At 50.7% G+C, this 16,077-nt stretch overlaps 1 protein-coding gene across 1 annotated transcript in view; it reads right to left on the reverse strand.

Annotated features, from left to right (window-relative positions):
- The window catches only part of TBX5 (T-box 5), a 38,437-nt gene that overhangs the window by 9,104 nt on the left and 13,256 nt on the right, over positions 1-16,077 (reverse strand). Inside the window, exons 7-8 of the mRNA XM_017746560.1 lie at positions 11,056-11,147; positions 353-579 (exon numbers count right to left, since the gene is read on the reverse strand). Coding sequence (XP_017602049.1) covers positions 353-579; positions 11,056-11,147 — 319 coding nt within the window. The remainder of the gene's footprint in view (positions 1-352; positions 580-11,055; positions 11,148-16,077) is intronic.

The following is a 16,077-nucleotide window of genomic DNA, read 5'->3' on the forward strand; positions in this document are numbered from 1 at the left end:
GGTGAAAGGCACTGCCCGCTCCCAAGCAGCTCATTCCCAGCCTGCCAGAAATGGGATTGTAGGTGAGAGGAGTCTCACTCAGCCTGGGGGAGCTGCCCACAAGCCTCATCCCTCTCTCATCCTCCAGCAGCACTTTTTGAGTGCTGTTTTTGCCAAAAAAATCAACTATTGGAGGCGGGAGATGAAGGAAAGTATTTTCTCACTAAATACCTAAAATATTCCCTTTCTTTCACCTTGATGTTTTTCCATCCACAAAGACAGTTGTCCCTGGGGCTGTCCGAGGGGAAACATCGGGAAACAAGGCTGACAGTCACGTTAGGAGGGGGCAAACAGGGAGCAGCCAAGCTCTGACCTTTTCTCTTGGTGCAGTGGTAGATCTGGCCGTGCTCCTGGGAGATGGGGTAGGGGTTGGCAGGCGGCAGCAGGTCCTGGGAGGTGCTGGACACCCCGTTCTCACACTGGTACTGGGAGCCCAGGTTGGAGGAGGCAGAAAGGACCCTGGTCTCGCCGCTGAAGGGGCTGTGATTCGAGGACACCTTTTGTCTCACTGTGCTCCTGGGAACAACTGGGTACTCTTTACTACAGGCAAAGAAACAACAAAAAACAAAATGAAAAACAAGTCAGCAAAGCAATCAATTAATAAATAGATCAGAGGATTCATAAATGAGGGCAGCACATTAGTGTCACGGAGTTTGTTTAGGCTTTCAGGGAAACGCAGACATCCCTCCCAGGAGGCTGCAGCCCCGTCACACTTCATCCATGCACTTGTTACTCCCTTTCCTTTAGTCCCCTTAAAGTCATGCCTTTTCCACCACTGCTGTTTTTTACCCACACATGAAATAGATAAATGCAGTTTTAGCAAAATAAAGAAGATTTATATTTCCACATTGTAGCAGTTATAAGCTATATACTATTTATAATGGATCTGCAATATGCACACACATGTAAATAAAAACCTCATTTCTGCCAAGCTCACTTGGAAGTGAATTAAATATTTAGGTCTACTTTTTTTCCCTTATGGTGGTTGTTCCCATTCCTTTTCCCTGGAGTCTGTCAGCCTGGTTGTCGTGGATGGGGGATCCCTGCACTACAGAGCAAGCCCAGAAAAGAGAAACAAATAAATCACCGAGATTTGATACACACCAGAGCCTCAGCAGAGCCAGGATGGGAGGGAAGGCCTGGACTGTTCCCTTGCTCCCAGATCTGGTTGGAAGTTGGGATGCTTTCCCAACACAGGCTGGAAATCCTCTCTCCTCAAAGACCCTACAATGTTTTTTGGAGGCGTTTCTCCAAACACATCGGCAATGTGGCAACCCCGAAGATGATTCCTGCTCTGCAGGGAGAACTGAAGCTGAATAGGGGAGCTCAGACACTTCAGGTGAGGCACAAGTCTCCTCCTGAACCCAAAGACTTGCTAAAATGCACAAAGATCAGGTAGTACAGCACCCCAAAGTGTCACCCGGCTCAGAGCAGCCACAAGGTGCTGATTCCAGCACAGGTTTTCTCCTCTGAGGCTGCAACCATTGGACCAAGCTGGCTTTGAGGTGCCCCCCTCAAGTGTCCAAAATCATCGTGCTGGAGCAAGGACAGCTCCTTAAATCCCATCCACAGGCTCACCTGGCCACTTCCATGCAGAGGAGGAGCCTGAAGCTCCAGTTACACCCCTCAGACAGGACCCATTGCCGTAGAACTCAGAACTTATTTACGAAATTTAACAATAACAATTACATAAACCTGCCCCAGCAGGGAGCTTTCATCCAAACCACTGCAGTGGTGGCTGCCAGAAACACCAGCAACCGAGCTGGAATGGATGGGAAATTCACCCAGGAGCTCAAACCCAAAGAAATGTGACTCTGGCTGGGCCCTGAAAGCTTTCCAAACCCCGGGCACTGGGGGCTTGCCAAGGAGAGCCTGTTCCAAAGGTGGGGTTTCAGCCCCTGAAGCAGCATTTTCTCAGAACTAAAATCCAGGCTGTGCACGAGGAACAAGAGAGAGATGGACCAGAGGAAGCAGAGGTTTATCCCCTGGATGTTGAAGGCAGCAGCGGCTGTCAGGATGCGTGGTGGGATTCAGAGCACCTGCCTGACATCCAGCGCTTCATCCCATCGGGGTCTCTTGCTGGAGGGCAGCTTGGGTGCCTTCTGGGGAAGGTCAGGAGCTGGGGCCATCAAACCTCAGGGATGACCCTCAGATCTCCTGGGTTCTAAGGGATCTCCCAGCCCTCCCAGGCCATGGTTTTGAGCTGCCTGCTCCACCTTCCCCCCGTGGTCCTCGAGGAAATGGTACCAACACCACAGCCCTAAGCTGCAGCCCCACCTTGCTTCCCTTCCAGGGAGACATCCACGAGGGGGCCACGCCTGGATGTGCCCTCAGCTCTCCTTCCTGGGGAGAGGCTGCCTGGATGGGTTGGGTTCATCTCTCTCAGCCCCACACAGCCAACATCCAATTCCCAAAAAACCACAGAGCCTCATTTTGTTTCCAGTGGGTACCCAGAGCTGGGGTGGAGGAGAAGGAGGGACGTGCCATGGCATGGTGCCAGGCCGTGTGACACTTAAGGACAGTTGTTACTGGTAGATTTGGCCACGGTGGAGAAACCTTGCGATTCTATGACCATTTTCAGGGGATGTCTCTGGAGCATGGGATGAGATCTCTGTGGGGGTTTCTGACCATAAATTCTCAGAGGGACCCCATAAAGGTCAAACCCTTGCTGTGCCAAGCCCCACACAAACGCTGAGGAGCCATCCCCACCCCAGGTACTTCTCACCCAAACCAGCATTTTCTCTCTTTCAATGGAGAGCTGAGAGCAGGAAAAAATTAACAACCCAATTAGGGATTTTTTTCCTTGATTAAAGAATATTTTCAATGGTGAAGGTGAAAAGAGACCTCCAAGGTTTTTGACCAACACATTGTCAAGTGAACCAGAGCACTGAGTGCCATGTCCAGTCATTCCTTGGACAGCTCCAGGGTGGGGATTCCACCACCTCCATGGGCAGCCCCTTCCAATGCCTGGCCACCCTTTCAGTGAAGGAGCTCCTGCTGATGTCCGAGGTGAAGCTCAGCTCCTCTCTCGCCACGAAGGAGCTCTTTGTCTGTATTTTTACCCCAAGTGCCGGATCATGGGGGGGTGTCGGGTGCCCAGTTCCTTCCAGGCTGCATTTCCCAGGGAATAGGACAATCTCCCTGGGGGTAAGAGAGGGCTGTGGTGCTCTGTGGGACACAGCAGGAGCTGGGAGTTCTGCAGGAGAGGGAACAGGTTGGAGTCACCAGGTTTGCAAACAGCAATTCCCAGGAGCTATCGCAGTAACAGCTCTCCAGACTGAAGCGTTTCCATTTCAGTCAAAACACGTTGGGTGCTATTTTTTTCCAAAAAATCAGCTGTTGGAGGAGGGAGACGAAGGCAAGTATTTTCTCACTAAATATCTCAAATATTCCCTTTCTTTCACTTTGACGTTTTTCAACTCACAAAGGCCGTTACCTCCATAATTTGACATATTCCTCCTTAGAGGAGCTGAGCTGAAATCAATCTTTGGTATCTTCTAAAGCAACAATCACCTCAAATTATTTATATTTTTTCCTCAGCCCACTCAATATGTAGAGCTCACAACTATCATTTTTAAAGCCTGAAGGACAAACTAAAAGGGATCAAATTCTTTTTTTTTCTCCTAAAAATCACTATTCCCAGAAGAGTGGTTGTAATCCTGAGCTACAGTTTAACAGAATGAAAGGTTTCTGTCATGTCCAGAAATTTTGGTGTCCAAAAAAAACCTGTAGCAAAGTAAAAAGGGGGGGAAAAAAAGCATTAAAGCTCGACTTAAGCAATGTAGGAAATTGTCCACACAGCAAGGAGGAGGTCATTGCTCCTGGGCCACAACATGAGTTAGCCTATTAACACCCCCATGTAAAACTTCCTTTTTTTGCATTGAAATTTGCAAAATTAGAAGAAGTTTTTAAAAAAAGTTGTTTGGGAAAAGAGTTTACAAGGAGAAACCTGTCGTTGGTCTATTTAAAAATCTGTTGGAGGCTAATAATGAATATTTAGTTGCTGTATTAAAATAGCAGAAGGGAGCAGGGAGGAGTCACACACGGGGCTCTGCAATATTTTGATTTTTTTTGTTTTGTTAAACAAAAAGGTTTGGTTTAAAGTTTTGTTGAAACTTTGGGAGAGAAATCAGGGATGAGGCCCAAGACCATCGGAGCTGAAGTCGGGACTCTGTTCTTATCTCCCACCTGGCCAGGGGGTTTCCCAAACCCACAGGGTCAGACACCAGCTCTGCAGAGCCTTCCCAATAGCACCCCCATTCCACTTAAAATTCATCATAAAACCCCAATCCTACAGATGGGCCCTGACAAGTGAATCCCTCCTGCAGTTCCAAATCCCAAATCCCACCTCTGCCAGGTGGAATTAGGAGCTCAGTCTCATTTTCTCTCCTGACAACTTCCCCTTTCCCTGGCCAAGCGACGCTCTCACCACGACAGCCTCCAGAGTTTTGTAAGGTCACTTTTGCCACAAACTCGTGGCCAGCAAAGAGCCCAAAGGAGCAAATTCAAGGTGATTTTGCAATCTCAGAACCGGAAACCTTGTTGCCTACTGCGGACTAATAATAGCTGAAAAAATGATGAATACAGACCTTCCCAGAGTAACACCCAGTTCACTTTCTTGCTTACTACTACACTCTAATCATTTTCCGTGTCTTTTCATGTGCAGACCTGAAGTTTCCTGATGTACCAGCCAAGGCAGAGCAAATGCAGCTGCCAGACAAAAGCCTGGTTAAAAACCTCTGCAAAAATCCACAGTTTAGAGCCAGGAAGCTCCTGCATTGGAGCATGCAACCCCTACCGGCCCTAAACAAATTATTTTAGAAGATGTTCTTGATATTTCTGCAACAAAACCCTGCATACCTCGAGGCTTTCCAGGGCTGCTCTAGCTCACCATAACAAGACTTCAAAAGGCTTATTAAGTATCAGATCCCAAGGATCTGTTGGAGGTCAAGGTGAAGCATGGCATGGAAAAGGATTTCCTTCCCATGTTTTTACAGCACCCTTGGAAGCCCCTGAGCTGCCTAAATCCTGTTCACAATATCAAATCTTAGTCTAAAACCTGACCCAAGGTTGAACACAGGGATTCCCCTCCACTCTTCCCAAATTTCCAGGAAGTTTTAACTCCTCCTCCTCGGGCAGTCACAACAAAAGCACAAATGTTTGTCACCCTATCCGTGCTGTCCCCTCTATCCAGCACAGAATCAACCCCCAAGTCCAGATGTGCAAACACAACTCAATGGCTTTGGGGTTTATATTTCCCACACCAGCAATTATTGTCCTTCCTGCTGAGGCTCAGGAGGAGGGAAGAAGTGGAAGTCAGCCATAACAGGCACAGCAAAAGGAAGAAGGGGGGGAAAAAAAGTGGCTGGAATAAACAGCCCATCTCCCAGGAAAAAAACCAAACCAAAACCAATTGTCAGCGTGCATTCATTTCAGCTGATTTCCAGCACACTGAAATAAAATCGAGCCACTCTCAAGAGGCTGTCTGGAAGTGGATAAACTACAGCAGGAAAGGACGTGGTAGGAGAGGAATTGCTGAGTGCTTCCTGCAGTCTCAGCCTCTGATGAAACATGGCCCCTGTCTGCGTGGGGAGCGCGGAGCAGCCACGCAGAGAAGGATATCCCAGTAACACAAGTCCAAGTGGCCACCGAGGAATAGGGGGCTCTGTTCTCTGCCCCACCCTCCTCCAACGCAGCAAATACCCTGAGCTTCCTGCCAGGACCCGAGGGGTCCCACAGCCCCGCACGGGAATCTCGGGCAGTTTAACAAGGCCAGGTGCTGGTGCTGCACCGGGGTTGGGGCAATCTTGGGATCAACCCAGGCTGGGGGTGAACAGATGGAGCAGCCCTGGGGAGAAGGGCTTGGGGCTGCTGTGGGGGAGAGCTGGACATGCCCCAGCACCCAGAAAACCTCCCACGTCCTGGGCTGCATCCCCAGCACCGTGGGCAGCAGGAAGGGGGGGATTCTGCCCCTGTGCCCCCTCAGGTGAGACCCCACCTGCAGAGCTGCCCCAGCCCTGAGCCCAGCACAGGAAGGACCTGGAGCTGCTGGAGTGAGGCCAGAGGAGGCACCAGGACGGTCAGAGGGATGGAGCAGCTCTGCTGGGAGGAAAGGCTGCTCGGATTGGCTCGGATTGGAATTTCTCTCTGGAAAAGAGAAGGTTTCAGGGTGACCCACAAGAAAGTTGGAGGAAGAATGTTTACAAGGGCCTGGAGTGACGGGTGAAGGGGAAATGGCTTCACACAGACAGAGAATAGGTTTAGATTGGATATTAGAAAAAAAATCCATCCCTGGGAGGGTGGGCAGGCCCTGGCACAGGGTGCCCAGAGCAGCTGGGGCTGCCCCTGGATCCCTGGCAGTGCCCAAGGCCAGGTTGGATGGGGCTGGGAGCAGCCTGGGACAGTGGGAGCTGTCCCTGCCCATGGCAGGGGTGGGATGGGATGAGCTTTAAGGCGCCTTCAGCACAACCCATTCCACGATGATCCTGTGGTCTGTTACCAACTCCTCTGAGCAGCACAGCCCAAAATCACTGCAACAAACCCAAGAACCAGCAAGGAAAAGAACCAGGCAGAGATCAAGAGCTCTCATCAGCAGGCAAATAAAAAGGTAAAATTCTCCAGAAAAATATGCTGGAGTAAGAGGAACGCAAGAGGAGCTGGAGGATGGATGTGGGCTGGAGGCAGCACCTGCATCCCTTCGTGCTGGGCTGAGCTTCTGCTGATCAAATCCTGCTGGGCAGATCCCCCAAAGGAGGGGCAGTGACAGAAACTGCAGCTACCCTGTGTTTCCTGAGTGGCTTTCTCACTTCAAAAGAGGTGTGAACAAGTGAGGTCTGCACAGCTTCCTTTTGGATTTCATCTGAATTCCATCAAGTTCTACTGAAGACATCTCAAGCCTGCAGGTTCCACTGGGGCTTTGAGCAGGAAGATTTCCTGGGGGTGTGTGCTGGAGGAAAGCATCCGCTCCCCAGCAGATGTAACAGCTCCAAGCCTCACACTGAAAATGCTTCAGACAGAGGGAGACTCTTGGGAGGTCTCAGTGACAGAACCTGGGAAATGGAAGTGGATTAAAGATGCAATGAGAAGACACGAGAAGGACGAGGCCGTTTGCAGCAGTCTGAGATCGAGGCGCACAGGTCAGCCTGGTGCCTGAGTGCAGCATTTGAACTGAATTCCCTGGCATTCCCAGGCTGGAATGCTGGGGAACACAATCCCTTTGGAGCCCAGAGGCTCACCCATTTCTCATTTGGCACCCCAAAACGTGCTGTCACCTCTGTCACGCCAGCTCTGACTCATGGCACTGATTTTGTGTCCTCTGTGCTGGCCCTGTTTCTGTTCCCAATGACACATGGGAATCTTTGGAATAATTCCTTTGGAGCCAAGAAGATTGCTGTGGATTAGTGCCAAAGGCAGAAAACTGTGGCTCGTGATCTTTGACGGAGAAAACGCAGCCCCAGCGTCAGACTCTGCTGTCACTCCTCCCTGTCACGTGGATCGTTCTGGACTTTTTTATCACTTTTCAAGTGGCTCAGAGAGCCCATCGAGGGAGCCAAGAGCATCATTCCATGGCATCAGCATCCCCCTCAAAAGCCTTCCCAATAAGAAGCTTCAAGGGCTAAACTGCATTAATTTGAGCACAAAATAACCAGGCCCTGACACTCCAGAAGCACCTCAGTCCCCATAAGAACCACCACAGACAATGGGAGCTGCAGATGGGCAGCAAGAATTGGTTTCAGGGTTGACCAGAATTGCTCCCTCCATGCTCCAGACCCACAAACTCTTCTCCCCCGCTGTTCTCTGGCAGTCGCAGATGACAGAAATTGATGTAATGGAAGCTGTGAGTTGCATGCAAGCCCCAATCACCCCATGATTTATCAGCACAGCTCTATTTGGACTCTCACGGGTGGAGAATTTGGAGGGCAGAGCCCTACACTGCAGATCTTGTCTCTGCACGAGCGTCACCCTCTGTGGGTTCGCACCACGTGTTTTGCTCCTGCACTCCACATCAAATTCCCCTCAGCACAGGCAGAAGCCCCAAGTGAAGACAAAAGATTTTTTACAGCACAGAAGGGCAAGAGATCCAAAAAGAACACCTCACCCAAAATTCCCAGCACTACAAACACCCCAGATTTACCTGATTTCTCCTTTTCCACTGCAGCGTGACCACAGGGCCATGCAGTAAAGCTCGTATCCCTCTATGCCTCTTCCTTTCTTTTCAATGTTTTTGGGGTTTTTTCCCTAATCAAGAAAATCCCAAACTCAATCTCATGCTCAGGAACTTGAAAACTTTGACAAAGCTCTTCTTGCCAGAGGGCCCATCCTACCAAAGAAGCTGCTGAAGGCACTTTGTGCTTCAGGAGAGAAAGGCAGCAGGAGGAAAGGTGAAAATGAACATTCACTGGAACCTGAATCTCTCTGGAGCTCGTGGCTCCTCTTTTCCAGTGGAATCATCTGCTGCTGAAAGGCTGAACACCACTCCTGAGTGAATTTCTACCTGGACAGCCTTGTTATTTTTTTTTCTGGGAAATAAGAGGGGAAAAACCAATATGGGAGGCCTGGGAAAGGAGAAAGCCGTGGAGAGGGAGGGACTCGAAGCCGTGGTGAATGTCAGGTCAGCAGTTTCGGGTACAAAAGGCTCTGCACGGTTATGAAAATGGGGGGTTTTTCCAGCTACTTTTTCCATCGGGAGCCAACAGCACTAAAAATCCATCCCACCATGTTTTCCAAGGGCATAAATGGACATCATTCCCCTAAAACTGGGATGGACTGACGGGTCCATCGCTGGGAAACAACGTCATAAACGTACATTTATATATTAAAATATATAATATGTCAATTTAGTGACGTTTTAATATGTATTTATATGTTAAATCTATAGAAACCCACAAAAGGCAGGGCATAGTTCTGCAACATTCTCAATCCTGAATGGTTCTTTATCTCATAGACACAACCTATTTTTTATAGCTACAATTTATTTATACATATAACTGATTTTATACACGGGTTTATATATTTTCATATATAATTTTGGATATATTCATACATCTACATAAAAAACCCACAAAGGTGGGTCCATATTTGCAACCTTGAATGGGTCTTTATTTTACTATAATCATCTTATCCTGCCCTCCCTTAAAAAATGCCATCTTTGTAAAGTCACACAGCCATTCCTCTGCTGAGTTATTAACATGAACATCACAAATTATCCTGTAAAGGCAACGATTTTTAACCCTTCCAGCCCTGCCAGGCCTGAGTGGGTGCATTTATATATTCCAAGTGTTTCTGCTCCCCGGATCATCGACCGCAGCCCCTGCATTAAAAATGCCAAGCGGTTTTTAGCGCGGGCTCAGCGTGGCTCGATGCCGTGCTCTTCGCGTGGCACTGAGCCCTTCCTAGGGGTCCTCCCTGTTCCACCTCCTCCCTCCTGCTCGAAAAAATGAATCCAAACCGTCAAATCTTTCCAGGGACTGGAATGAAAGAGTGGTTTGGCAGCAAAAAGAATGGGGGGGGGGGGGGGCGGGACAGGGACATCATCACTCAAGTTCCAGCAGAAGTCGGGAGACTGGCACGGGGTGGGGGGAGCTATTTCAAGTGGTAGCGCTGCCATAAATAAATAAATATTGGCAGATCGTGCCAGGATCTGTTGGAAAGGGCAGGCGGGGAACACAGGGCACATTCAGGAGCCCACGGAGATGATTTAGGCAGAGCAGATGAAGCGTCACATGTACCTTTTTTACATGTATCTCTTGGCTTTCCTGGGGCTGAGCCTCAACATGTTTGTACACAGGAGGACATCTGCCCAACTTGAGGAGGGTTCTGGGCTTGTTTGCAGGGTTGCAGGAGTTATTTGATGCCTGACAGCACCATTTTCCTGGCTACGGAGAGCCACGCTCAGGTCTGCAGCTACAGCCACCAGAAGTGACCACCTACATCTGGCTCCTGGGTGGGCAGTGGGAAAAACCCTCCCATCAGAAGGTCCCAAAGCAGGTCCCTCCAGCAGGAGCCAGAGAAAAAAGGATCCCAGTGGCTCCTCCCCTTCTGGAAAATGCTGTGTTGAGAATTTCCATCTGTCCTAGTGAGAATCGTGGGTATGGCACCATTCCTGCAAAACATTTGCACCAGGAAGCCTCTTGACACACAGACAAAGTTCCAAGGGAAGGGAAAAGCATGAATTAATTCCAGCAGGACCTGACATTTAGAAGAGGACGTTAAACAGGATCTCCAAACAAGATTTAGGCTTGGTTTTCAGCTTAAGTACTTGCAGCCAAACCTGAGATTCGAAAAGGTCTCCTCAGCCACCTGGCGCTGGAGATCCCAACAGTTTCTAACGTTTCCTTCTTCAACCTGAAACCACCACACCTCTGCTCCTGCTCTGCACATCCAGAACCAAGCAGGCAAACAATCCCCTCCTGCCAAAGCCCCTCCAGAGCCAGCAACAACACATCACAGGAGACTCCACCACCATCTCCAGAGGCAGCTGGAGCATCCTTAAAAAAACCTACTCCCAAAACAAGGCTGGGAGCTTTGTCATTAAAGCACCTGGGAGAAAGGAACACTCAGGGATTCTTCCACAGTAGCCCGGTGGCCAGAGCTGCTCCCAGCTAATCCAAGTTTTTAACATGGCCAAAGCTTCTCCCAGCTAATCCAAGTTTTTAACGGGTCTAAGTCCACGTGCAGCCTCAGAGACGAGAGTTTAGCACAACGCTAAAGGTTGTTCTGGATAGGGACGTGTCTAAAAGAAACGCAGAGTCCCTGTGGCCAGGACAGCATCCCACAGGTGAGGTCCTACCTCTGCCACCCAGCAATTAAGGAATTCCCCTGGGAGCAGAAGGTGCAGGATTTTGGCCCCCTGTGCTGGGATGTGAACACCAAGCTGATGTAAAACCCCCACGCAGACACCAAGGCAGGGAGTGGCACCATGTCCTGGCTCAGGCCAAGCCACGAGGGACACGCCAAGCAAAGGCCAGGTGGCTCTGGGGGCCCTGGGAGGGTCCCCACGAGGGTGACAGGCGTTACCTCTGCATCCTGGACATCCTGTGCAGCTCCATGTCGTCGCTGCCGCGGAAGCCTTTGGCAAAGGGGTTGTTCTCGATCTTCAGCTGCGTGATCTGAAAGGGAGGAAACACAACGGGGTCACCACGAGTCCAAGGCACGGCCTGGGAGAGAGGGGGTAGTGGTTATTAAACCCAAGGCAGGCGGGAAGGGGGGGGGAATCCAGCTTGCAGGAACTCCAGTCGTCCCTCAGTTCACTGACCACTTCAGATGGGCCTTTCCCTAGAACGCTCCACGAGAAAAATATCTCCTGTCAACAACCTCTCGCTTCTCCCAGGCTTGTCCCAGAACCAACACGTGGGACTGCACACACACATTTTTCTCTGGAGAAAATCTGCTTTCTGAGAGTTCCTACTTTCATTTTGCTGTTGGAACAGAGAGGGCTCCACTTCTCAGAGGACCAGGGATGGAAGTCTGAACAAATCCCAACAAGTATTTTCTCATCAATGCACAGGCAAAACCAAAACCTCACCTCTCAGAGCCTGCACCCTCTCTCCCAGACCAGAGAACTTCACCCTTTGGGTGTTTCAGACCAGCTAAATGTGCTCCAGGTGCTCTACATCTGCCACCCTTCCCCACACCTGCCAGCACTGCAGGGACTAATTACCTGAGTTACCTGGAGGGTGACTGACTTCACCTGTAACCTTCAATCCCAGGAGAATTCTTTGTCTCCCCGTTTATTCCAGTTTGCTCACTAAGTGAGCTACCTTGAGAATCTAAAGTTTAGTGGGATTAATCCACTGAGACTCAACTCCTCTTAAAACATCAGCATTGAACACTTAAAGCAGCTGCTGGACAGAACAGGGACTCTGCTGCTCCAAGAGCTCCCATCCCCTCCTGCTCTACTTCTCCTGAGGGTTTTGGTGAGCAGGGGTCGTCATTTAAGCCAGTATTAACTGGGGACCAGCAACACCCTCAGCTGCCCCGTAGGTCTTGTGAAAATTCACTCTGCCGTGCCAAATCTGATGCAAATGCTTTGGTGCCTTGGCAGAACAGGACAGAGCCTGGATCGGGTGTGATATTGCTGCAAAGCCCTAAAAGTTGGGCAGAAGAGAGAAAAGTTCCCTTTTTTTCTCTTTTCTCCATCACTGCCTGGCAGTCTGAGCCCTCAGCAAGGAATCGGGAGAGACACTTGCCCAGGAGTGAGAGACAGGCCCATGTTTGCCACTGGAGGAACTTGATGCTCTCACCACGTTTTGTGGAAACCCCGTCCTTCCTTCCTATTGAAAGTTGGCCAGGGGGAAGGAAGGAGCTTGGGATTCATGGAGGGAGAACAGAGAGAGGTTCATGTTCACCTAGTCAAGCACAAACAACCGGGCCTACCTCCCTGCCAAAATCCAGAGAGCAAAATCTGGCTCGCCCAGAGTCAATAGCAAACCTCGCCAGGTGTATGCACAACCAGATTCTTTTGCTCTTTTCTTGTCTTTTTGCATATTTTTTTCCAAGGGCCATTTGTTTATTTGCCATTTTTGCCTCATTCAGCCCCGAATCTCTCCCAGAGCCCCCCACCACCCTTATACTTATCCCAGGGGCATTCCCATTAAATCAGGACCATACTCAGCACATAAACAAGCCCTTTGCACGGTTTTTTTTGTCCCTCATTTCAGATTTCAAAGAGAAGGGTAAACAAACAATCTTTTGGGGTCAATCTGCCAGCTGAGCCATTCTCTAGCAATAAAACAGAGGCACATTCTGTAATTAAAAGCCCCGAACTCTGACACAACCAGCTGTGTATTTTGCAAAGCCTATCGGTTTGGAGGTGGTGACTCTTCTAGAATGAATAATAGGCATTATTCAACATTTTGAATGTTCCTGAAGCCCTGTAAATGTAGGAGTTGTCCTCCCTCGCCGACCCCAATGGCAATATTTGCTCACATAAGTGAAGTCCTTCAGTGAGCGAGGATTTACAGGATTGGCACCGGCGCACAAAGGCACAAAGGGCCGGATTCATCCCAACCCGACCGAAGGCATTTTAACCAAGGCGCCTGCCCTGGGAGCCTCAGCTCGCTGCTGGAATCCAGGAGGGAGATGGGGACTGCCAGAGGGCACTGGGGCTCTGGGCTGGCTGGCAGTGCCCCCACAGCTCCCCAGTGCTCTCTGGTCACTGCAGGAGGAGCCAGCAATGCTCCAGCCCCTCGTGTAAGCGCCGCAGTTGAATGCCCTGTTTGACTCTTCAGCCTTTTAATCACCCACAAAACATCAGCCAGAATATCAAAATGGGACCTCAGTATTGCAGATCTGTTGATTTAGGAACAGAGAAGTCCCGTAAGCCACGTGAGGAACAAGCAAAGGTGTTGATGCTGGTGGCCAAAAGTCCCAAGAGAATCACGGCCAACTTCAGCCTCATTAAAATCAGGGACCTGCTGGATTGAAGGCATCTGAAAACCAGGGACTGCAGGTTTAGAATTCACTCTCAGACCTCTGGTATACTTCAGATGGATTGGAGCTTCCAGAGCAAAGTTTCCCTGGGTGACGACTCATGCCATCAGGCACCACAAAGCCAGGAGAGCCCGAGCCAGATTTAACAGAACTGCACACAACAAACTAGAAAATAGAGAAAAAGTTGGTGAATCCCTGCTTTAGCAAACAACCTGAGGAAGATATTTTGTTTGGCCACTTTCTGCCCGACTTCCAAACTATTTCAGAGGTGGAAAAGCAAACGCAGGGGTGGAAAAAACCTTCTTCTGGATCAGCTTTGCCACAGCGAAACTGAGTTTAATTGACTATAACTCATGGGGGGGGCAGGGGGAAGAAAAGCTGTCAGAAAGTCAAATGACAATTACCTCATGAAAAATAAACCAAAACACAACGTCCTGCGAGGTCATTAAGACGGAGTGCCCAGGGCTGAGTTGTACAGCACGGGTTCAATAAAACTGAAGGGCTTTGTTTGCGTGTTTGCTACCGAGGGAAACCAGTGGCAAAGCCCCCTCCTGACCACTGACTCCCTTGGGGATGAGAACTTTGCAGGGGGAAGCCTCCCAGGTCTCCACTTTGCAGGGCTTGTCTGACCTGTGGGTTCAGCTGGACTTTAACGGGAAGCGACAGCTCCCGGTGCAATCCCTGGGCTGCTCTCCTTTCTCTGGGCTAATTGGCCACAAAGCTCTTCTGCTGAGACCTTTCCAACAGTCTTTAGCTCCAGCATGAGAAAATTTAGCTTTGCATCGAGTTAGGCCGAGAAAAGATGCTTTAATTTTCTTCCCTTTTCCACAGACATGTATTTATGTGGGATTTGTGGCTGAGGGCTCATGTGTATCGTTATGGCCAAAATCAAAACTACCCTTTTGTATTCTTTTTTGTCAAGAACTTGCCGTGATAAGATTGCTCTCAGTTCTCACTTTAAAAGTTGGAACAAAGTTACAACTTTGTTGGGGATGATGTGCTCCACACCAGGTGCACTGGGCTCTGCTTTATTTACTTACTTTGCTAACTACTTCTTTGTTTTTTAAGCACTGAAGCTGAGGGAAAACACTTCACCCTGCTCTCTTTGGGCTCTTCTGAAACTGAGAAAGGCTGGGCATTCTGGAAAAGGACTGCAAGGGACAGGGGTCCTTAATTTGTGAGTTCTCTCGGGTCTGTGCCACTTTGAGAACTTAAAACTGATTGGGAGGGAAAAAACATCAGCGTTCGGTGATGAAGAGGTGCAGGTGATCACCCTCGAGCACAGCACTCCGTGGGGATCTGTGTTCTCCCCGCCCTGCAGGTGGCCATGGTCCTGCTCAGGGTGGCAGAGGGGGACCAGGAGCACCCGTGCCACCCTGGAGCTGGCAGTGCTGGGAGCCACGGGAGGCTGGAGAGCACAGAGCCCTTTTCTTTCACCCTCTCACGTAGCCCAGATGGAAACCAAGTCAGGATGGAGGAGAAGCCAAACCAGAGGAGTGGGAAGGAGAGAATGAGATGAAGACAAGGTGCCTGCTGAGCCCACGGACATCTGGGCCAAGCAGAGCAGCTGGATGGGGAGCTGGGACTCGGAGCCCGAGGCAAAGGCCAGGAGAAGGGAGGAGAGGGGGGAGCTGCTGGCAGAGGGGAGAAGATGCCGAACCTAAAGCCAGTGAAGGAAATGGGAGGGACTGGAGGCTGCTTGGAGGTACTGGGGTGAGACAGAGGGGCTCATTGAGGAGGCTGCTGGCTGGCCTGGGACACGAGGATGAAGGATGGGAAGAGACAGACCTGGCCTGGTGTTTTGGGGGAAGGAGGTGAGGCTGCAGCTGGGGATGGCACTGGACGCAGAGGGTGTCCTTGCCAGGCTTGAGGAGAGGGGCTGCTTTAGGCCCAAAAGGGTCCAGGGGCTCGGGGCTGGCCGAGCACCCCATCGCAGGGCTGGCAGGGAGCAGGGACAAGGCTGGGCACTGAGGGAGACAGGGCTGGTTCGGCCACAGGCTGTGAGGGACACGAGGCCTCTGGAAGGAAGCTCTGTCCCCCCGAGGCCTGGAGCAGCACCAAGATTTGAGAGACAGAAGCCACCAGGCCTGGTGAGGAAGAGGAGCTACATGGCCTCACTTAACCCCAGGGAGCCCTGTCTCTCTCAGCGCGTGGGGGATCAGAGTCTGCCCTGGGTAAGGAGAGGGGCTGTCCCCTCTTGCCAAAGAGATGGAGGGACACGGGGGCAGTGACCCCAGGCTGGGCAGGGAGAGCTTGGGGGCTGGACAGAGGAGCTCCCCGAGATGCCAGCCAGGCCAGCACAGTGGTGGCACCTGCCAGCAAAGACGAGGAAAACGGAGCTCTCAGGAGAAAACACCCCGAGCCCAAGGACTGCCCGCGTCCAGCCCTCAAACACGGTGACAGGAAGCCCCATGCTCAGAGGGGACCTGCACAGGCAGCTCCCCAGCACCCCCAGGACGGAGCACCAGCTGGCCTGGCCAACGCACCGGCATGATTTTAGCGCTGGGTCTTTGCAGGGGAAGGAAGGATGACCCTCTCCACTCAGAAATCCCACCTGACATCATGGCAGACCATGCCCGGCCCTGCCCCTCTGCTCCACACAGCATT

Source organism: Corvus brachyrhynchos, unplaced genomic scaffold (genome assembly GCF_000691975.1).
Source record: "Corvus brachyrhynchos isolate BGI_N302 unplaced genomic scaffold, ASM69197v1 scaffold19, whole genome shotgun sequence".
NCBI lineage: Eukaryota > Metazoa > Chordata > Aves > Passeriformes > Corvidae > Corvus > Corvus brachyrhynchos.